This window comes from Pollachius pollachius, assembly GCF_949987615.1.
Source record: "Pollachius pollachius genome assembly, chromosome: 8".
NCBI classification, from domain to species: domain Eukaryota; kingdom Metazoa; phylum Chordata; class Actinopteri; order Gadiformes; family Gadidae; genus Pollachius; species Pollachius pollachius.
In genome coordinates this window covers 21,557,748-21,581,651 of record NC_136941.1, presented here as the reverse complement: position 1 = coordinate 21,581,651, position 23,904 = coordinate 21,557,748, and the positions used below count along the sequence as shown (strand labels likewise).

The 23,904-nt window shown below is 47.4% G+C and overlaps 1 protein-coding gene across 1 annotated transcript; it reads left to right on the top strand.

The window, feature by feature from the left end:
* Window positions 1–1,078: 1,078 nt before the first annotated feature.
* frs3 (fibroblast growth factor receptor substrate 3) lies at window positions 1,079–18,680 on the top strand (the record flags this gene model as incomplete). The annotated part of the gene is made up of 7 exons (XM_079741922.1): window positions 1,079–1,183; window positions 7,982–8,103; window positions 8,775–8,863; window positions 9,312–9,498; window positions 16,878–17,039; window positions 17,137–17,252; window positions 17,349–18,680. Exons 3-7 carry the CDS (start codon window positions 8,798–8,800, stop codon window positions 18,678–18,680), a joined length of 1,863 nt encoding a protein of 620 aa, XP_079598048.1. The 5' UTR covers window positions 1,079–1,183; window positions 7,982–8,103; window positions 8,775–8,797.
* Between the last annotated feature and the right edge of the window lie 5,224 nt (window positions 18,681–23,904).

Sequence of the window (23,904 nt, the reverse complement as noted above, 5' to 3'; positions counted from 1 at the left end):
GTCATATTTGACCATTTTAGTAAAATGAAAAGATTTATGAAAAATTAGAATCGGCATCACCAAATTGCTATTGCTCTGTTAAACATTAATACAATATGTAATGACATGTGACATCATTTCTGTACACAACAACTAACCGTAGACAACAACTAACCCAACTAACTATAAGACCAATGTTGGATTCTTTTTTTATTAAATTCAATACAAATATATAAACCATTCCAAGGTGGTATGTATTCTACAATTCTATGAGACAATATTTTCACCTAAAAAAAGGTATTTGCATTATTCTATCATTCTCACAGCAGCTATTTGACTCCACATTTTGCCCAAAAGATACTTAGTTAGTTTCACGATTTAGTTCGTTGCATTTGTATACCCATCGGGATAAAGCTGTATGTGATCTAGGCCACTAGAAAATATCTTGCACTTTAGTACAACTTCAATATTAAGATTTATATTCATATATTAATATATAGGCTATATATTAATGTATAATTAACACATGAATATAATATTTTAATTTAAATCATTCTTTCTGATATATATATATATACTCCAGCGGGTCCATCAGCCCCTCTTACCTTCCTCCAGTCCTCCAGTCCTCCAGCGGTCCCATCAGCCCCTCTCACCTACCTCGGGTCCTCCATAGTGATCTCGTCCTCCAGCGGTCCCATCAGCCCCTCTCACCCACCTCCAGTCCTCCATAGTGATCTCGTCCTCCAGTGGTCCTATCAGCTCCTCTCACTTACCTCCAGTCCTCCATAGTGATCTCGTCCTCCAGCGGTCGCATCAGCCCCTCTCACCTACCCCCAGTCCTCCATAGTGATCCAGTTCTCCAGCGGTCCCATCAGCCTCTCTCACTTACCTCCAGTCCTCCAGTGGGTCCATCATCCTCTCTCCCCTACCTCCAGTCCTCCAGCGTCCTTACCTTCTTTTCGCCCCCGAACCTCGTTGTCTGTGTGAACTTTCACCCCGCTTGTTGGGAAATGTCACATCAAGGCCCGTGCTGCGGTAGGGGGGCGCCAGAAGATGAAATATAACCGTAATTCCGTCTCTACATTCCTAATTTGCGTTGGTTTTCTGCAAGTCCTACCCTATGCCATCAGCAGCAGCCGCGGTACCCGGTATCCGGCCGCAGCTTCACCTCGTCACGGGGATAACAACAATCTGGGCCGAACATGTGAGTAACAAACCATCGCTGTGTTTTCCGTCTCCAGCCTCTGTTACCCGTTCACCACTCATCGCATTCAGACCGCCATCAAACCACACAGATGTCACAGGATTGTGTTGAATATGTGTCCCATAGTTTAGCTTCACCATAGCATGTAGCCGTGAGATATCCCACGCGCTTCGGGTTTATCAACCGATTAAAGCTTAATTAAGCGGTCATTAGGGATCGGCGTCACCTGAGCTAATGGATGTAATGCTATGCTTGCGTTTTACAACCCAAAGAAAAGCCCTCAGTCGTCTCCCCCTCTGATGAGGAGTACAGTGTGTTAATGTGTTACCTATGGTAGCCCTTAGCCTTCTGGCATTGATGGTGGCTGCTATGGTGTTATATATATATATATATATATATATATATATATATATATATATATATAGCCTCATGGTTGCTTTGGTGTTCTGGGGGTTGCTATGTTGCTGTAGGTGGTTACCAGGTTGTTGCAGGTGGTTACCAGGGTGTTGTGGGTGGTTGCTAGGATGTTCTGGGAGGTTGCTATGGTGTTCTAGGCTAGGTTCTACTCTAGCCTGGACTACCAGGGGCTGACTTTAGCCCGGTTTACCAGGGGCTGACTTTAGCCCGGTTTACCAGGGGCTGACTCTAGCTCTCCTGGTCTACCAGGGGCTGACTCTAGCCTGGTCTACCAGGGGCTGACTCTAGCCTTGACTACCAGGGGCTGACTCTAGCCCGGTCTACCATAGGCTGACTCTAGCCTGGTCTACCAGGGGCTGACTCTAGCCTTGTATACCAGGGGCTGACTCTAGCCCGGTCTACCAGGGGCTGACTCTAGCCTGGTCTACCAGCTTCTGACTCTAGCACGGTCTACCAGGGGCTGACTCTAACCTTGACTACCAGGGACTGATTCTAGCCCGGTCTACCAGGGGCTGACTCTAGCCCGGTCTACCAGGGGCTGACTTTAGCCCGGTCTGCTAGGGGCCGATTCTAGCCTGGTCTACCAGGGGCTGACTCTAGCCCGGTCTACCAGGGGGTGACTTTAGCCCAGTCTACCAGGGGCTGACTCTTGCCCGGTCTACAAGGGGCTGACTTTAGGCCGGTCTACCAGAGGCTGACTCTAGCTCTCCTGGTCTACCAGGGGCTGACTCTAGCCTGGTCTACCAGGGGCAGACTCTACCCTGGACTACCAGGGGCTGACTCTAGCCCGGTCTACCAGAGGCTGACTCTAGCCTGGACTACCAGGGGCTGACTTTAGCCCGGTCTTCCAGGGGATGACTCCAGCCTGGACTACCAGGGGCTGACTCTAGCCTGGTCTACCAGGGGCCTGGTCTACCAGGGGCTGACTCTAGCCTGGTGTTGTTGTTCTAGATGTATCTCAGGAGCATATGGGAGTCTACGGCTGCACAATATATTGGCTCAGCATCGTCATCGCAAATAGTCATCACAAGGATGTGCGATGTCAAGAGGCCAATGAACTAAAACACGTGCTGCTACAAAATTGTTTTGTACTTCGTATGAAATGGGACTAGCTTGGTTCTCCTTGGACTAATCTAGATGGAAGCCCTGTCCTTCAGGCTTTTACAGTGTAGGCACTGCAAGCAAAAACATATTCCATGAAGAAAATGTATTTTTATCTGTATTTCACACAATACAAACCCGGTTTGTTTTAAAAATGATCTTCACATGCAGCCTGTGTACGACACACTACTAATAAAAGTGAATACATGGCGGTTTCTCATGTCCTCACAATAGTGAGATGGTATCACAAACAGACTGAACACATTAGCATTGCTGCATTAGCATTGTCGCCACAGTTAGGGGAGCCCTAAACTATCAGCTAGAGAGCAATGAAAAACTAAGCGAGCTACACTGACATCCCAAATAAATAATGAGAGTAGAAGTACTGATTCACCTGCTTTACTTCAGTGAAAGCTGAAAGTACAGGCTCTGAAATGTACTCTGGTATAAAAGTAAAAAGTAGCCCTCATTTCTACCGGTTGTTTCTGGGCAAAGCTAACTGAACCTTATGTCTTATTAATATAATAAGAAGATTTAAAGTTAAACTATTCTAACTGCAAAAAAAAAACGTTAAACCTCGCTCCAATATGCAAATCAGTTTTCAGTGTCAGTAACAGAACTCAAAACATTATGATCAAAACGAGAACACACTTCTGGTCTAATTAAGCCTTAAACTATTTTGTTCGAAATTCCCTCATCTCTACAGGACTACCAAATTCCTTTTTTGTTTCGCAAAAGACAACGCATTCGTCAAGATTCGTTCTTGGAGCCGACAACTTCCACCATTTATCTTAAATAAGGCCATGGAGTCTTGATGCGGCTCTGAATCTGCTCCGTCTGAAATGTCTGCTTGTTAACTTTCATCCATCCTCACTCGCTACGCCACTAGTTCTCGCAGGGACGCCATTTCTCTTTGATGAAGTCCCCCTTTCGTCTCCATCCTTTCTATCATTTTCGTCTTGCTACGTATGTCGTGTGTGATATGCACAACAGAAACAATAAGTCCTCTCAAATGCACTAAAAGTAAAGTAACAATCCGGTTTTGGAAGTGTATGTAGTACCGCTGCTGGATTATAAAACATGGAGCTGAATTGGACTGTATAAGACAGGATTTCCGGTTTGTTTTCAGATGGCTCAGTGTAGCAGCTCTCATCGATCAGAGTGGGAGCATTTTCTTACTGCACGATGCAAATCTAGCCAACATAGCCCTGTCTAACTGGGGGGGTTATACAATATTTTTGTTAAACCCCAAAAACCAAAAACCATGCGTTAGGCTTTGTTTTAAACATGAGTTTTGCACATGCATGTATCCTAACACATGCATAGCACCTGTATTATATATGCCAGCTCAATATGTTTTTTGGCCGTTGAATTACAATCTCATCGGCTAAAAATAGCTAGCGACTTTAAGAGTTTTAACGTTTAAACACTGGAAAAGTATGAATTGTATTAAAGTTTTGAATCATCGTTAATGTTTGGATGTCGGGTAGTTGATGAAGTTTTAATTATTTTTCAAGTATGAAGGAGGCATTTGGGTGTTTGGGAAACATTTCTAATAATAAATACAATTTACAATTTCAGAGGAAATTTAGCTGTGTAGCTTGCTGAAAAGATTTTTTTTGCTTTTTTGGTATACTGGAGATGTGCACTAGAGTTATTGGAAGCATTGCTGTAGTTTCTCTGATGGCTGGTAGGATGTTATATGTTTCCTCTTTGGTGTTTTGGATGGCTGTAGGCCTTTTTGTTGGTTTGCTATGGCGTTCTGGGGGGTTGCTAGGGTGTTCTAGGTGGTTGCTAGGGCTTTCTGGGGGGTTTATATTGAATTATTTGAGATTTCTAGTAAAGCTAGACGATATATCTTATATACTCTATGTATTGTTCTACACAGTATGTTGTAAATTACTATTATGCAAACATCGAGAACAACATTTCAAGTATTTTTTTCAAGCCACAGCATGAACCGCTTAGGTCTGTGTTTCTCTGCTCTCTGGGCTGTTTCCCTGTTGGCGCCAGATACAAAGACACGCCCCTACGTCACAGGCTTTCTGTGTGGATTTTGCATGGCACCCCCCCCCCCCCCCCCACACACACACACACACACACACACACACACACACACACACACAAAAAAACGGACATTTAACACACCGGCCCATAGCCGAGGCAAAGGCACTACACCTGGACTTGGTCCCCGGGCGCTACCCTGTGGCAGCCCCCTGTTCCTGCGTAGGGGTAATCAGTAGGTGTATCATTTGATTTGATTTATTAAATTGTATAAAAATGCCTTACACACATGAAAAGACATTCAATACAATTGAGGATGAAACCACAATGCTCTATTCAGCTACCCCTCTCTAGTAACCAGGCCTCGTTTCTCTTTTTAAAAGAATTCAGGCTGGAAATTACTTTAAATTGCCTATCTATCTTGGTCCACTGAACTGCGCCTATATTGGCAAAGGTTCCTTTCCCATAAATGTCTTACATTTATCTGATAGGGTTAGGGTTAGCTAATTGTGACCTACCTATATGAGACCTATAGCCCAAGTTCTGAATGACTCTCATTAATTTATTCTGTGCTGTTTGCAGCCTCCCTTTCATTCAGCTTGTTAGGCCTTGAAGTGCTTGCAAATTCAAAATGATTTAAAATGTAGGAGTTTGCCAAAATTATCATTGTTTGACCTATCTAAAATTTGCATTTTCTGGCTAAGAACTTTGTGAGCCCGGTGACTTTACTCAGAACCTTGTTGGCCATATTCCTGACATCCAAGTTTTTTTCTAGGATGCATCCCAGGTAATTAACTGATGCTTTTGCACTGACCACAACTTTATTCAAAGTGACCTTAAATTCAGATCATCGGTTCAATCTGTATTTTGAGCCGAACAAGATGGCCTCTGTCTTACCATGGTGTAGGGACAGCAGATTGTCAATCAGCCAGTTATTTACAGAAGCTAGCTCTGTGCTCAGTGTACTCTCTAGGGTGGATTGGTGTTTATGAGACATTAAAAGTGCTGAGTCATCAGTGTTCAGAAATAGGTCACATGATCAGGAGTCTAGCATATCATTAATATAAAATATAAGGACGGTCCGAGAATGCTTTCTTGCAGAACGCCACATTCAACTTTGCTAGGGTCAGACAGCACTCCCCCTAGGGCCACCAATTGTCCTCCCTGACAGGTAAGACCTAAACCACCTACAGGTGAAGCTGTCTGCCCCCAGGGCCTCAAGTTTGGCAATTAATCTGTTATGATTTACCCTATCGATTGCCTTTTGAAGATCAAGTAACACTATCCCGCAGAGATTTCATTTATATATATCCCTGCGTATGATGTCGGATAAATAGAGTAGGCATGATTCGGTAGAATGTTACTTCCTGAATCCGGATTGGAATTTAAACATGAAGTTGTTTTTTATTCATGTATTCATTTAATTGCTCATTGACCACCTTTCAAAAAATGTTGAGACTGTGCATAAAATAGACCGTTCTGCAGTAACCAGGGTCGTGGCTGTTTCCCTTTTTAAAAAGGGGAACTGCTTTGGCCCTCTTGAGGTCAATGGGGAAAACACCAGATTCAACAGGCATGTTAAAAATATGTGAGAAGTTCAGGTTTAGGAACGGATGGCAAACTCAACAGGGTACTGGGGGAACGGTATATGATGGTATTTGTGTAAAATAAGTATAAATCTGAACGAGTAGCCTTACTTTTGTTCTTGTTTTAATCTACCCTCAGTCAGTTTAACCTGTATAATATATAGTCATCTTAAGTCAACCTGTATGTTTTACAGTCCAATGCTGTTTTTTTACCTGCTTTTTACTGGTGTACAGCTGGTTAGATACACTTCAAACAGCGCTGTTAGCGTTATATCCATTGGGAACAATTTTAAAAAATAAAACTTATCCGGGTTAGTTGCACATTAGCCAGGCTATTGTTTAGGGCAGGGTGCTTTGCAATTCCCCCATTGTGTGGAGATATTGACCAAAGGATGGCTCTGTAGAGACAGAGCAGCTGCCCGATCGCTTGGCGGGGAAGAGCTGTCTCTTCATCAGGTATTGACCCCGATCCCTAGATACTCGGGACTCTGCTGTGGACTAAAGTAAATAGTATAAAACGTTTGAATAGGGAGGTAGCATGTAAAGTTCGAATTATTGTTCCTTTAAGAGGTTTGGGGATGATGATGATGATAATAATAATAATAATAATAATAGTAATAATAATATTGTGGGGGGGCCAGGCCTGATACAGTCCATTTCAAGGTTCTTTGTTTTATGCTGTTGATAACGAGGGATGAGCTTGGCTTCGTTCCCGTGACACGTGGACAAGGTTTCATGACCCTGGGCCAAAGATGTCTGGAGATACACTTCTGGCTGCTCGCGCCACCATCATCCACTTTTGGTGATGATTGTTATCCCATTTTAAGATGAGTGAACCAACTTGTGCGGAAAGGTGGTCTAAGTTTCATGAAGTTTCATGAAGTTGAAGAGGATAAGATATGCAAATGCGTATTCAAAGTTTTCAATCAATCGCTGTAGAACTCGCATTGTCCTTTTTGGATGAACTTTGACCACCGAAAATTGACCTGTCGTTCTTTACACCACATCTGGGGAAGCTAACTCTAAATTAACCCTGTCTTTAGTACCGGACAACCACTTAAATATTTAACTCAAGATCATAGCCTTTTCCATATTCATTGGCTAATAGTGACGTTGTTGTCCTATAGATGGTAATGGATTAAGGGTTAAAGGATTTTTCCCTTATTTATCTATATATCTTTAATTATTTTACTTAATTTAACAATTTAATTCTATCTAAGAAAGTTATATTGAGACATATCTGTTCACAATGATATGCTTGTTCAAAGTTTGTTTGCATTGTGGGACGATTGCCACAGAGCCACTATTTGGCCACCAAGTGTACTTCTTTAGCCAGTCTCTGCCATTCATGACGTTTATAAACACCTGACCTAACAAATTTGTTAGGCTTGTTAGGTTAGGTGTATGATACTTTATTTTAGAGCATATCATTGATTATAATATCAATGCCTTGTGAGTCATACCAGCATTTGATATAGATTGAAATGCCATTTATAGAGGCATATAAGGAGTCTGTGTGTGCAGAATATGGATGTAAAATATTTCTCATTCTAACTTGAAGAAATTTAAAATAAAATGTTGATAAACCATGAAGTACTCCATTGTATATATTATCTGTTAGATTTGTTCATGTTAAGATATGTTCACGATTACTTTGCTTTGGGTAACAAAGTTAATCTCTACGTTTCAGGAGGAGGAAAATGGTGCTGCCCTTGGAGATGTCGATCCAACCGAGCGGTCTGCTGTTTACAACGAGGCCAAGCAGAGGATCCTGGGACTGAGTACTGAACCCCTTCCCATGGCCTTGACCCCGTAAGACCCGCTCCTCCGCAGGGGCTCTGGCCTTAGCAGGGACAATAGGGACAACTAGAGATGTTCACATACCAGTTTTTTCCTTTCCGGTACCGATTCCTGAACTGGCCATTGGCCGTTACTGAGTATATACCGATACAGCATCTGGCATTGTAACTACTGAAATAACTTATTGAAGGGTTCTCTGATGATGACAGCAATGTAATGTATAGTCGTATAGTCAGCAATATAGACTTACTGTCGACAATATATCTTTTTAGAACTTTAGATAATTAACATTTATAATCTACAATTATAATAATGCATTTGTAATCGTGTAGGTAAGCGTGAGCATCCATGTTTTTCCGATTTGGTAGGTCGAACGCATTTCGGTCGGAGATGAAGCGATTCCCATTGCAAATTCCCATTCTATTCTAAGTATCGGTGAGCGTACTCACGATACTCAATACTGACTTTTAGGCGGTGTTGGAGGAATTCCAATGCTGGTATCTGTATCGGAATAACTCTAGGGAGAGGGCATTTTATTTTACTGCTGCCGTGTTGGCCAGGCCTTGCTCAATCATTTGATCTCAAGCAATTCTTACCTGGTAAAATAAAGTTTAATAATAATAAAAATAATTGCTGCGTCGACCGTATGATGCAGGGCTGACGGGTGTGTTTGTGTGGCCCAGGTTTCAGATGGCCTGCTGAAGCTATGGGGAGCTGTTGGAGCTGTCTATACAGAGACCCTCTCCGAGACATCCACCTCACCAAGTTCAAGGTGCCTCATCCACGTTCATGCTTCTAGTTGCTGTGGGATATTAGGATATGATATTAGCGTAAGGAAATTATTTTGTCATAGATGTATGGGATAATATTCAGCATGTTGCTTTGATTCATATTGACAGACATTAGTCCATAAACAGATATTAAGTGTCACTGGTACATGCTCTCTGTCAATTTGTGTTTTTACAATTCTACATCGATAGGGGTAGTGTTTATTAATATGAATGCTGCCACTAGGGGATACATAACCTGATTTATCTAAATAAACAAACAACAGACAAACATTCACAATCATTGCAATTTCTCCAGATAGCAAATGTTATGTACTATATAATTTCTCATTAAGTTTATTATAAGATCTTCAGAAAGGCTTAAATGATTAGCCATGCCAATCTCTCGTCAATCATGTGGGCTTGTCCGAACGGCTGTGTGGTGATCGACAGGTGACCAATGTAGATGATGAGGGGAACGAACTGGGTTCTGGCACCATGGAGCTCACACAGACGGAGCTCATCCTTCACACGCGCAAGAGGGACGCCATCCGGTGGCCCTACCTCTGCCTGCGCCGCTACGGCTACGACTCCAACCTGTTCTCCTTCGAGAGCGGCCGGCGCTGTCAGACCGGCCAGGGTGAGGACCACTGCTGCTCTCAGTCTGCTACACTACTGACTAGTACTGTGAACCCCATGCTGAACTACTGACTAGTACTGTGAACCCCACACATCTCAGAGTCTGTTGATAAACTGTCTTCTCCCGTGGGTTACACACTACTGACTAGTGCTGTGAACCCCACACATAGTCAGTTAACTGTCTTCTCCCATGGGTTACACACTACTGACTAGTGCTGTGAACCCCACACATCTGAGTCTATTAACTGTCTTCTCCTGTGGCTTAGTGGGAACTAAGTGTTCAATTATTTACTCTCTTTAACCACAGTTTAAAGAGAGTGATCATTTTAATGTGAATGTCCATATGACGTTTTGTTCACAAGACGCTCAGACACGGTGACCTCTTGGTGCCTATCTTTAGTCACCATTTCACTGTTTGTACCACGCTTATTGACCTTGATGGCGGACTGAGACGGTTTGACTCGCAGCTATACCACAAGCTGCCTTCTGAGACGGCCGAGGGGAGCAGGGGCATCCCTATCAGCAGCTGGCCTCAAGGACGTCTCCCCGCTTTAATACTGGGTGGTGCCCGCTGTTAGGGGCTCACTGCAGTGCCTCACCTCTGGATGCTTTAACACTGGGTGGTTCCCACTGTGAGGGGCTCAATGCAGGGCTCCACCTCTGGATGCTTTAAAACTGGGTGGTGCCCACTGTGAGGGGCTCAATGCAGGGCTCCACCTCTGGATGCTTTAAAACTGGGTGGTGCCCACTGTGAGGGGCTCACTGCAGAGCTCCACCTCTGGATGCTTTAACACTGGGTGGTGCCCGCTGTGAGGGGCTCACTGCAGTGCTCCACCTCTGGATGCTTGTCATGTTGTGTGGCCTCTCTACACAGACTACTTTTCTTTTATGCTATCTTTATCCTTTATCACAATGAACTCTAAGTTTATTCTGAGTTGCGTCGTCAATGCAGTTTGTAGAATTACCACCACATTATGCAAAACAAACAACTTTTAGAAGATTCTCTGTAGCAGGTTCACAGAGCGAATGGACCCCAGGGTTGCTCTGAAGCACAAGCAAGTCTTTTATTTCCATGAATTGAAGACAATTTAAGAAATCACAAACCCGCCGCCGTGGTCACAGGGAGCGTTCCAAGAGACTCTCTCGCAATGGTAGTCCATGTGCTCCCAATCGTCTCTGCTCCCAATCTTTCTCTCTACAAGATAAAGCAGGCACATAAATACACACTCACTGATTGGTCTGATTGCGAGCAGGTGCCCGCAATCAGACCCAATCCACCCAGTAGATCCGGCGCCCTGCAGGCCAGACGCCGTACGTCACCCCACACACCCCCACCGCCCGACACAAGCCGTGGACACATCCGGCCGCCAACTCATTTCCCCCCCCCCCCCCCGGAACGGGAGAGGAAGTCCGCCATGGCCATCTGCGCCCCAGGCCTGTGCACAACCCAGAAGTTGAAAGGTTGCAACACGAGGTACCACCGGGTAATCCTCGTGTTGACATCCTTCATGCGGTGGAGCCACTGGAGGAGGGCGTGGTCGGAGTAGAGGGTGAACGCGTGACCTAGCAGGTAGTACCAAAGGGCGCCGACTGCCCATCGGATGGCGAGACACTCCTTCTCAACCATGCTGTATATCCCGGTCTGACAGTTTGCGGCTCAGGTAAAGCACTGGTCGGTCGGCCCCCTCCACCTGCTGGGTCAGGACCGCGCCCAACCCCCTGTCCAATGCGTCTGTCTGCAGGGAAAAAGGTTGATCAAAGTTAGTAGCACACAGGACCGCTTCCCAACAGAGGGCTGTTTTAATAGCCTCAAATGACACTTAACATGGCTCCGACCACTGGACTGTACCTGGGGCCCTCTTACGGGTGAGGTCGGTCACGGGGCTGGCTAGGTCCAAGAAGTGCGGCACAAACTGCCGGTAGTACCCTGCCAGCCCCAGGAAACGCCTCACCTCCTTCTTGGTGCTTGGCCGAGGGGAGGCGGCGACCGCAGCGGTCTTACCGACCTGCGGCTGGACCTTCCCCCCCCCAAGGTGGTACCCCAGATACTGGATCTCCCTCCGCCCGATCAAGCACTTCTTCGGGTTAGTTGTGAGCCCCGCCTGTCTCAGCGACTGAAGGACGGCCGCCACCCGCTGCATAAGCTGCCCCCAAGTGTCACCAAAGATGACAATGTAATCGATGTAGGCAGCAGCATACGCACCGTGGGGCCGCAGTACACTGTCCATCAGCCGCTGAAACGTGGCCGGGGCTCCGAACAACCGGAACGGAAGCACCTTGAACTGGTACAGACCGAGCGGAGTGGAGAAGGCCGTTTTTTCCCGGGCTGCTGGAGACAACGGAATCTGCCAGTAGCCCTCCGTGCAGTCCAGAGTCGTGTAGTAGGTGGCCATGTCAAGCCGGTCCACGAGCTCGTCGATCCGAGGCATTGGGTAGGCATCAAACTTCGAAACCGCCTTCACCCTACGGTAATCCACACAGAACCGGACAGACTCGTCCGCTTCCCCGCCAGCACGACGGGGCTGCACCAGTCATTGTGGGACTCCTCAACCACGCCCAACTCTAACATTGTTGCCAATTTGCGCCGCACAACGTCCTGTTTATGGACGGGCAGCCTATAGGGGCGTGTCCGCATCGGCGAACTGGAGTTGCAGGCTGGCAATGTCCACCGCCTGACTCACAGAGAGATCTTCACCTCGACCGACCGGAGGGGTGGGACCTAGAGCAGGGACTTTCGGTCCGAAGTCCTCTCTCTCTGGTAGCGTCGTCACGAACACGACGGGGGCCGCATCATTCCACCTCTTAAGGAGGTTGATGTGGTATATCTGTTTGTTTTCGCCCCTGTTCGACCGCGCTACCTCGTAATCCATGTCCCCGACTCGCCGTGTGACCACAAAGGGCCCTTGCCACTTCGCAAGCAATTTGGTGCTAGAGTTGGGCGACAGTACAAGGACCTTGTCCCCCGGTGTGAGATTGTGTAATCTAGTTACTCTGACTCTCCTGGGCTCGGTGCAAGTGCTCACGTGATAATACCCCTAGTGAGTGAAGCTTTGCACGCAAGCCCATGACGTACTGTATTTAATTTTTGCCGTCACTGGACCTCTCCTGCCAGTTTTCTTTAATGAGGTCCAGGACGCCCCTGGGCTTGCGCCCATAGAGCAACTCAAATGGGGAAATCCCCTTAGAAGCCTGAGGCACTTCCCGCACTGCAAACAGAGGCTCTAGCCATTGATGCCAATTTCAAGCATCATCGTGTACGAACTTACGGATCATGGACTTTAACGTCCGGTTAAACCTCTCACACAAACCGTCCGTGGCTGGGTGATAGACGCTCGTGCGGATGGCCTTGACCTTCAACAAACCTTAAAGTTCCCTACTCGTGCATGAATTGAAATTGGTGCCCTGATCAGTGAGAATCTCTTTTGGGATTCCCACCAACGATATGACATGAAACAACGCCTGCGCAACACTCTTCGCGGAGATGTTGCGCAAAGGAATTGCTTCCGGGTATCGGGTTGCGTAGTCGATCAGGACTAACACAAATCGATACCCCTGTGCGGAAAACGTTCTAATGGCCCGATAATGTCCATGCCAATGCGGTCGAAGGGGGCTTCTACCAGGGGAAGGGGCCGCAAGGGAGCCCTGGGGACGGCTGGGGGTTTCACCAACCGACACTCGGGACAGGAGGCGCACCAGCTGCACACCTCCGCCCGAATCCCCGGCCAATAGAACCGAGCCATTATCCGGTTAAGGGTTTTATCGTATCCCAAATGGGCCGCCATTGGGTTATAATGCGCCGCCTTGAAAATAATTTCTGGGCGGCTCCTGCATACCAGCAATTGGGTGACAACGTCCTCACTGTGGGTGTCAGAACACAGCACACGACTAACATGTCCCAATCTTTCGTGTACGCACCCCCGTAGGCCCCCTAACAGCCTGTGGAAACCCAACCCAATCCAACCATAGAATCAGGGGATGCGTGAGGCTCGAACTAACCGCCGCCTTGATTCTATGCTTTTTCCCCCCATAACGGATTTCGATAGGGACCATGGGATACTCGTGAACATCCCCGTGTATACACCTCACCAAAACGCTAGATGCCTCCACCAATGCCTCGGATCGCACCAGGCGCTGATGGATAATGGTCTGCATGCAGCCCAAATACAAAAGCACCTGATATGTACCCCGCTGTATCCTCACCGGGATACTGTACAACTCGCCTGAACCGTGGGGAGGAGACGGGGCACTGGTGACGCGGACGACCTGGCACACCTCCTTCATAGGGCACTCCCGCCGGAAGTGGTCAGGCCATCCACACTGCCAACACCCCTCCCTTGCCGTCTGAGTGCCCGTCTGCAGGGGTGGGGGGGGGGGATTCACGTAGCCGCTCTGACATGGTGGCCCCCCATTTCGCCCTCAGCACCGGGGTCGGCCTGTCCCGCCGCAGGGCAGCTGCGCCGGCGGACCAGGTGTTGGTGGTCGATGGCCCTTCAGAGGGGGGGGCAGGTGGCTCTCCGTGAGGTCGACAGCAGTCGAGAGGCTCTCGGGGCGGTAGTACCGGACCCAGGCGGCGGTTCTGGCCGGAAGGCCCGTCGATATACCTCTCCAGGATTATCTGCTTGACGACCCCCGCCGGCGTGTTCCGGTACGGCACCAGCCACCTCCTCTCTTGGTCCCGCAGCTGCTGGGCATAGGCGAAGGGTCGGTCCCCCTCTGTGAAGGTCAAGGCCCGGAAACTGTGCCGATGTTCCTCTGGGTGTAGGCTACGCCGGTTCCGGATGGCCATGACGACGGTGACATAGTCCTGTTGGTCCCCGGCCGGCAGACTGTGGGCTGCGAGCGGGGCCTCCCCCGTCAGGATTGGCAGAAGATGGTGAGCCCACTCCTGACGAGGCCCCCTGGAGACCTCGGCCACTTCCTGTAAGGTCTCCAGGAAGGCTTCAGCGTCATCTGCCTCCCCCATCTTCAGGATGTGGATGCGAGGATCGGCTCCTTCCCCTCTGGGTTCGTCTCCGCGCCCTCCGGAGGCAAGGAACTAACGGAGAATAGCCCGATCGGCCGCCAAGGACTGGGCTAGCTCCGTGAGTACCTCGTTCTGCAGCACGCGCAGAACGAGGTACTCACGGAGCGCGTGCTGTCTTTCGGACATCTGTGCCAGATGTCTGGGCACACTTGCTAACGGTGACTGTTCCATTTTCCGAGCTCAGCCCCAGGTTGGGCTCCACTGTAGCAGGTTCACAGAGCGAATGGACATCGGGGTTGCTTTGAAGCATAAGCAAGTCTTTTATTTCCATGAATTTAAGACATCAAATCTTTTGATTTAAAAATCATAAACCCGCCGCCGCGGTCACAGGAGCGTTCCAAGAGACTCTCTCGCAATGGTAGTCCATGTGCTCCAGTCCTTCGTCTGCTCCCGATCCTTCTCACTACAAGATAAAGCAGGCACATAAATACACACTCCCTGATTGGTCTGATTGCGGGCAGGTGCCCGCAATCAGACCCAATCCACCCAGCAGATCCGGTGTGCTCCCAACATGCCCATACTCCCCCTGCAGGCCAGACGCCGTACGTCCCCCCACAGTCTCCAACCAGGGGAGTTGATTTGCATCAATGATGAACCACGTGGGACCGTGTTTTATTCTGGTCGCCAAGCAACCAAACCTTCAACTCCATCCTTTGCTGTTTGCCACAGAGGATGGATCTTTAGGCATGACTAATACATAGATTAACACATACCCTGGTAATTACATTGTCAGAATAAAAATACAGATATCCTTCCACCAGTCCAGTATGTAGACCCAACCTCCATAATACCAGTAAGTAAATGGTAAAAACTGATCGCAATTCTGTTAATCTGCATTCATTTAATGTAGTCCTCATGTAATGTGTTTCCAGGTATTAAAGCGGCTTTAATGACGTCCCCATGTGTTGCATTAATGCTGCTTTAATGAGGTCCTCATGTTTTGTACTAATGCTGCTTTAATGATGACCTCATGTTTTGTATTAATGCTTCCTCCGAAACTTCGGCGGAAGTCGGGAGGAGGAGACATGGAGTAGAAAGGGATTGTACTCCCAGAGCTGAGCTGCTGGACTGCCACTGAGTTCCCCCAGCCGGAGCTGCTCGTCCGCCGGAGCTGCTAGTCCGCTGGAGCTGCCACCTAGCTTCGGCGCCAGTTCAGCTCCCGGAGTACACCGCCGGACTGCGGCCGGACGGCTTCGACAGCGGCCGGACTGCAGTCCGGCAGCTCTGGCGCGGGGAGCTCGGAGGCAGTCGGGCAGCTCAGCTCCCGGAGTACAATCCCTTTCTTCTCCATGTCGCTGTTCATGGACTTCAGAGAGTCAATGCCAAAGTTCCTTCCCCCAAATTCTTCTCAACCATGGCCGAGATATCCCCTACTATGAGTCTTTACTTGTGGTACCGGAGTACCGGAGACGTCAGACACAGTCTTTATTATTCATAATATCATCCGAGGCGCACATAGCTTTTGGCCATGATATTAGATATATTATATAAATACCCCTATATAATATTATTATTATGTTATATTATATTATATAGATATAGAGCTCCAGGAGTCAACAAACGGCAACAATCCCTTCTCCTCCATTCTGCGGTTCAGTCTGACAGCTCATTGGTCAATGGGCAGCAGCTCATTCGCATCAATGCTACAGACACCAGAAACAGTGCATTCTGAACGGACTGAAACAGAGGGGAAAAGCGGTAGACAATATTTTTTTTCCTAAATGCTATTTCCAGCAAACAGCTTCAAAAACATGTTTTCTGGAACTCAAATGCTATGTTTACTTGTTGGGAAAACACCATAATATGTCTCCTTTAATGAATACCTCATGTGTTGTATTAATGCTGCTTTAATGAGGTCCTCATGTGTATATTAATGCTGCATTAATGACGTCCTCATTTGTTGTATTAATGCTGCTTTAATGACGTCCTCATGTGTTGTATTAATGCTGCTTTAATGAGGGCCTCATATGTTGTATTAATGCTGCTTTAATGAGGTCCTCATGTGTTGTATTAATGCTGCTTTAATGAGGTCCTCATGTGTTGTATTAATGCTGCTTTAATGAGGTCCTCATGTGTTGTATTAATGCTGCTTTAATGAGGACCTCATTTGTTGTATTAATGCTGCTTTAATGAGGACCTCATTTGTTGTATTAATGCTGCTTTAATGAGGTCCTCATGTACTCTGTGTGTCATGTGTATTTGTATTAACGCTGTCTTTAATGAGGTCTTCATGTACTCTGTGTGTCATGTGTATTTGTATTAACGCTGTCTTTAATGAGGTCTTCATGTACTCTGTGTCATGTGTATTTGTATTAACGCTGTCTTTAATGAGGTCCTCCTATATGTTGTTTCTCCAGGTATCTTTGCCTTCAAGTGTTCCCGGGCGGAGGAGATCTTCAACCTGCTCCAGGAGCTCATGCAGTGCAACAGCATCAACGTGGTGGAGGAGTCCATGATGATGGCCCGCAGCGGCCACACCCCGGATATGGACATGCCGCGCACGCCCCAGACCCCCAACAGTACGCAGCCCACCCACAGGGACATCCAGGGGAATGGGTTACAGTATAGTGCACGGTGCACGCTGTGTGTACTCAATGTACATTCCTATTCCAACAGCTCCAGCATTTCCCATCCAGGGTTTTCCCAATGGATACCCTGGCTATCCAATCAGAGGGGACTCCTCCCAGCCCTCCATGACTGAGGACCATGGCCTCATGGCCATGGAAGACCAGGTAGGAGACTCGCTGACTACTCCCTGCAGGTGGAACCCCCGCTCCCTCCCTCCCTACCCTCACGCCTCCTGTCCCCCCCTGTGTGTCCCCCTGCAGACCCACACCTACGTCAACACGGTCAGCATGGAGGGTGACCTGTCCATGCGGCACTGCGTGCACGCCCTCCCTGAGGCCCGGCCCAGCCCCTTCCCCGAGGCGGCACGGGGGGCCATGCTGGTGGGGGGCCAGGGCGCGGCACGGGGGGCCATGCCGGTGGGGGGCCAGGGCGCGGCGCAGCGCTGCCGTCCCCTGGAGGAGCACGTCGACCCCCAGGTGTTCCTGCAGCCGTCGGCCCAGGAGGTCACCTTCATGCTGGGCCCCACACCCGCGCAGCGCCACCTGCTGGAGCGGGAGAGGCAGGGCCTCAACCCCCACAGCCTGCAGCCTGCAGAGGGCGCCACCGGCTCGGAGACGGAGGGAGAGGAGCCCCCCATGCACATCTGCAACTCCCACTCGTACCACCACTTCCACCACCTCATGCACCGCCACCCGGCCCACGAACCTCCGCAAGACGGCTGCAAGAACAGCCAGCTGACCTACGAGAACATCAAGTCGCTGCGGGGCGTTGGCAAGCAGCGGCTCAGCCCCAGCAGCGTGTCCCAGTCACTGGCCTCCAGCAGCAGCAGCAGCACGGGGGACAGCCACTCGCACTCGCTGCTCCACGGCCACGGGCCAGCCTCGCTGCCCCCGCAGGGGTACCCCTTGGAGAGGGGCGGGGGGCACCGCCGCACGGCACTGCTCAACTACGAGAACCTGCCCTCGCTGCCGCCGGTGTGGGAGTACAGCGCCCTGCAGCGGGACGAGGAGCAGGAGGAGGAGGAGGACGAGGAGGAGTACGAGGAGGAGGAGGAGGAGGAAGAGGAGGACTTTGACGAGTACGAGTTCTCGGAGGGGCCCGCCACGCCCAACGGGTACCACCAGGAGGCCCGGGGCGTGCACCGGGACGCCCTGCAGAACTACGTCAACACGGAGCAGGTGCAGCCGTCCCGGCTGCGGCACGGCTGCCCGCCGCATGCCCAGCCCTGCCAGGCGGAGCGCGGCGGGGGGCACATCTTTAACTTTGAGTTCCGCCGGCGCTCTGGTGCTGGCGGGGCGGGCTGCGAGCACGGCCACATGCCCCCGTCGCGGCAGCTCAACTACATCCAGGTGGACCTGGAGGGGCAGCAGCCCTGCCTGGCTCTCGGGGGCGGAGGGGGGGCCCCGCCCCAGTCACAGCACCAGCGCCAGCCCCACCCGAAGTGTGGGCAGCAGGCCCCACGGCACAGCGAGTTCTATGCCGTGATTGACCTCAAGAAGACGGCGGCCATGTCTAACCTACAGAAAGCTCTTCCCCGGGATGACGGGACGTCCAGAAAGACTCGACACAACAGCACAGACCTGCCTCTGTAGACGACGGGGAGACCCAACAGACAAGGGAAGGAGACGAGGAAAGCTGTTTAGGAAACCAAGGAAACGGAAAGGAGAGCTGATCCTTATGTTAGCACACTGGGCCCTCCACTTTCATCCATTCACCAGACTTCTGACTAAAGAACAGGTTCCTCTTTCTCTCTCTCCACATAAAGCCTTGATATCTTGATCTTAGTACCCTGGATTGAAGGTAAGCATATCAAGGTGGTTAAAGGTCAAAGGTCAAGGTATTTTGCCCAAACCAGTCTTTTTCAGGCTTTTAGAAGCAAAGAAACAAAGAGAGAAGAAAACGACAGCAGAACCCCCCCTTTTATTCTATCGGTAGCGTCCATGTTATAACCTGGCCTCTGTGTTCTGCCAAATGGGAGGGCCAGAGAGGATTGTGTGGGGGGCTCCTCCCACCGGTGTCCCCCCCCATGTAGGTCCTATGTACGGTTGACGCTTCAGATCTGAGGTCCTGTCTTTTATTTATTCACCATAAACAATCCACTCTGGACTACCGCGGTGCGAAGGACTTGGGCGTTCACCGGAGCGCCGGGGGGCTGGGGGCGTTTAGATGTACGGGGCCGAAACCTTTCAATACCTTTCGGTATTCTTTCGTCAGCATTGTAGATAGTGCATCGTTTTAATGTTTGATGAAGACGTCGGCGACCTCGACGTGGTGTTCAGCGATGACCTCACATGAAATGTGCAGATTTTGATGAATTCTCACAATGGGAATGTTTATTTAAAGGTTTGGTAAGACATAGGCATATATATAGCTGTGTATATACAGCTATATATTTATGCAAATATATAGCTATATATATGTATATGTATGTATATATATATATATATATATATATATATATATATATATATATATATATATATATATATATATATATATATATATATATATATATATATATATATATATATATATATATGTGTATATGTATATATATATAAATATATGTATATGTATGTATGTATATATATATATATATATATATGATATATCAATATCATTTATTTTCATATTTATTTATTTCATTCCTTATTTATGAATTAATGTATTTGTTTGTTCATGTAGTCAGCTAGTCTCCGATAACTTTAGTTTTGTTTAGAATGTGAGAACCAGCGATTATAATCCAGTTGGTAATATGGAACCAAAGTGTCACCATCATCATTATCACTGAATATTGGTGTATAACTGTTATAACTGTGCTTGATTATGTTTAAAAACACAACTATTAACATTTAAAGTGCCAAAACATAATTGCTAACTGTATGTGGAGTAAAAACGCGTAGGATAATACAATTTTTTTGTGATAATTTGAATGTTCCAGGAGGACAGAAATCCAAAACGGAACATTGTTTTTCAGGTCATGTAGAAACAAACAAACAGAAAAAAAACAAAAAAAACATCAACAGGTCACATCTCATTTCACGCTGACCTCTGGACCCCAAGGTTAGACTGATCCCAAACGGTACTGCCGCCGGCGGCTCACGGCGGCTACAAGTTGTTCTGCTGCTACGCTGCTGAGGTAGGAGCAGAAGTGCGAGCGGCCGGCCTCATCGGGGATGTGTGGCGGAGCAGACACAGAACACCGCCTGCTTTCCTATGGCCCCAGTAGAGGAATGTGTGTTTTGGATCCTCGTGTCTTGGCTGTAGAAAGGCTCAGAGGGCGACGACTCTGGTTCTGTTGTGCTGCGAGGCCCCTTGGGTCTCCCATGGAGCCCTGTCTCACACGCAGAGCCCTGTCTCACACACGGAGCCCTGTCTCACACACGGAGCCCTGTCTCACACACATAGCCCTGTCTCACACACGGAGCCCTGTCTCACACACGGAGCCCTGTCTCACACACGGAGCCCTGTCTCACACACGGAGCCCTGTCTTGAGCACCACGGCCCGGAGTCAAGGCAGCACAGGAGCGCGGCTAAACCCTCGTTCTGATTGGTTAGGGTCGAATCGCCATCATCCACGTGGAGAGAGAAACGTGTCGTTGAGACACGTGTCGTGGAGACACGTGTCATGAGAGACTGCCAGCACAGTATTTTTGGGCAGAGCTATTTTACTTGTGTGACTGGTATGCAAGTAAATGAAAACATGTTAACGTTGTATAGGTAAAGATGATGATGGAAGAGGTTCGTTAAGACTTACTGCAAGCATTCCATACATGTTTATTTAAATCCAAACGTTATCTGTATACATGATCGGTTGGTGTATTAGGTGTATCATTAGGCTTTTTATTTTATTTTTATGTATTTTATATCCATCATTTACTTGAGATGTAGTCATTCCAGCGCCACTGGTGTCAATTGAACTAGTTTAACTAGTTGAACTAGGGCCTTAAAGGATGAAATGGTTCGAGTGAGAATCTCCTGTTGATAAGGTCATCCAATAAGTTTAGAAGAGGGGTTTACTAAAGGGCTTGCTGTGTCTAAACTCTAACTCATCGTGCCTTTCACAGTTCAAATAACATGTCATCACTTTTTTATTTATTTATGAAAAGACAATGGAAGCAACATATGTTTGCATTTGGCGATCGTTTGCAATGTTGGTGTCATTGAACAGGATTAGCTTGTTTTCCATTAAATACCGGGTCATTAATTTATTTATTTATGTTCAAGTAGTCTGTCGTTTATAAAATCTGCTTGAAATGCAAAATGAAATCAAGTTTGAGAGCAATTAGCATCATGATCAATGTATGCAAATAATTATTTCATCTATATAAGGCCCACACGGTTTTCAAGCATTAGTTATCTATAATGTAATAATTTCCAGTGGCACAATGAGGGAACCATACATTTAGAAATCATGCTAATAATCATGTCTTATTTCTTAACTGTAGCTCAAAATGTCAAGGTGACTGAAGTAGTCCTTCATTCCTCCTCCCTATTTCTGTGTTGTGTGTACCAACTGCCAGTGGCTGTTATACATGTACCAGTCTTCATCTCACCAACGTGCAGAGCCTGTCAGAGCCGTCATTACTTTTGTGTACAACTTGTTTACATGAGTACAGGTTGAGAAGGCCAATGTTTTGTAACCAGGGGATAGGAGGAAGATGTGCCAAACGTCAGTGGAGCGCGGCTCAGGACAGATCTTTAGGTAGGGGTTGGAGAGGCTGAGACCGGTCCCTCATGTCTGGTCTGAGCGTACAGCTGGGGGTCTGCCAAGCTCAGTGTTTATACTGAGGTCTGGTCCTGATTTATGATGAAAACACGCGTGTGTCTGTGATGAGCCCTATATATTCATACGCATTAAAGGTCTACTAGTGTTCTCCTTTAATGGGACCACAAAAGTCTATTTTTTTTAATTTAGTTTCACATGTCATGCTATAGAAAAGAGCCTTACAGAGAGGGCCCTGTGCCTATCTGGCCCTCATCCCCCATCACATGATCAGGGCAGTGAGCTGACCCTCCTGTTGTGGTTCTGTGTATTCCTTGGGTTCTCCAGCACTACACCGAGTGACAGGGAGTGGCTGATGGGTGTTTCAGACCATGGCAGCATTGATTCAGAGAACAAATAGCCTGAACTGAAGGACAATTTCTGTATATTAACAAAAAGCATAATCATTTCAAAAGAGTAAACAAAGCATTCCCATAACACCTTTGTTTCTTGGTTATTAAACTGTGACGAGCAAATCAGTAGTGGGCTTAATTTTGCTCAGCTATATTTATTGATTTGCCCAACAGAAAACAGCAATAGGGTTAACATTCAATGGGAATGCAGACTTTCAGTGTGCAATCAAATATATTTTATGTCAGGTTTCTATGTAGCATCTTTGATTTACGTTCAATGAATCTCCTAAGAAAGGCACTTTCGTGCACCAACAACCTAGACCACAAAGTATACAAACATATATTTTGATTATCTGCATATAGTTTAATGATTTGGTTGAAAACGTGTACAGGTGTCTGCAGCCGAGCGAACCGCCTTGACCAAATTACTTTCTAAATAGAAATGATTTTTTCCTGCTTTTGCTTAAACCCAAAATCAATAATGTTCCTAATTTCCAAATGACTTTTTACAGTTGAATACTAGCTTTGTTAAAGCATGCACTTGGTGTCTGCCTGTGTGTAACCAGTTTCAATGATTTCATGTACAGAGAGCATGGTCCTTGTTAGTATAAAACTTTTTGAGCTGTAAATACAAGCATTGTCACGTCCTGTTGTGTTGCTATGTATTGTTTATGGCTATTGGATTATTATTGTATCAAAAGAGGAATCTCACAAATAAAGCAGAGCTTTTATTGTTTCTACTTTCATCTGTGCCGGAAGTCTAAGTGTATACGTTAAGTAAACAGGCCTTTACCAATGCATGTGGCTGTAAGACCATATGGAGGTGCACATTGGACAGCATCACCTCACCATTGTGCGGTAGAGTGTTGGCACCTGACCCCAGGCGCTTTACTACTAATACTTCTGTCTGAGAAACACTAGACACTCTCATTTTTTTATTCTGTGAAGCCATCCGCTCTCGTGATCAGGTTACAACAATCTCTCATGAGTCTCTGACATGGACATTGTCATTTAAATAAAGGCTGTGACCAGCCGTCTAGGCCAGTGTTTTTCCCTCAGAGAGAAGTGCTGGGGGGTGGGGGGGCTCTAGAGTTCACTATTGTATATAAGGCCCAGGCTCCTGGGTTTGGCTCACACCTCGGGGCCACCCTGGGCCCCTGGCTGTGATTGGACACTTGAACCCAATCCTGGACTTCACATCCATGTGTTACTACATTTGAAGTCATTCAATCCCTACTGGGAGACAGACAGGTTTTGACTTTGACATTTTGTTAACTTCTCGGTTGACTCAGGAGGATTACCTCCTAAAAAACCTCTTGGTTTGAGTTACACAATCACTACAGGGCACCTCTAGGCAAACCTCCTCCAGGCCTTCTCAAACAAATAAACTGTCAAAAATGTTTTTTTTCCTTTTTTTTTTGTATTTTTTCTTTTTACATTATTATACTCTGAATTATTAATGCAACAATTCAGGCTCTACTTTATCAAATAACGGGGGCTTAATCTTGAGAGCTACAGGGAGGCTCAGCTGATTTGGTTTAGTTGGTAGCAACTGAGCTGCAGGTCTGAATGACTGCAGCTTCACATGATGTCTCAGTGGAAAAACACAGCAGCACACAGAGCTCCCTCCCTCTTTCAGTCTCTCTAATTGAGTGTGAGAACCTTGGATCTCGTTTGTAGGGAGGGGGGGCGGGGGGG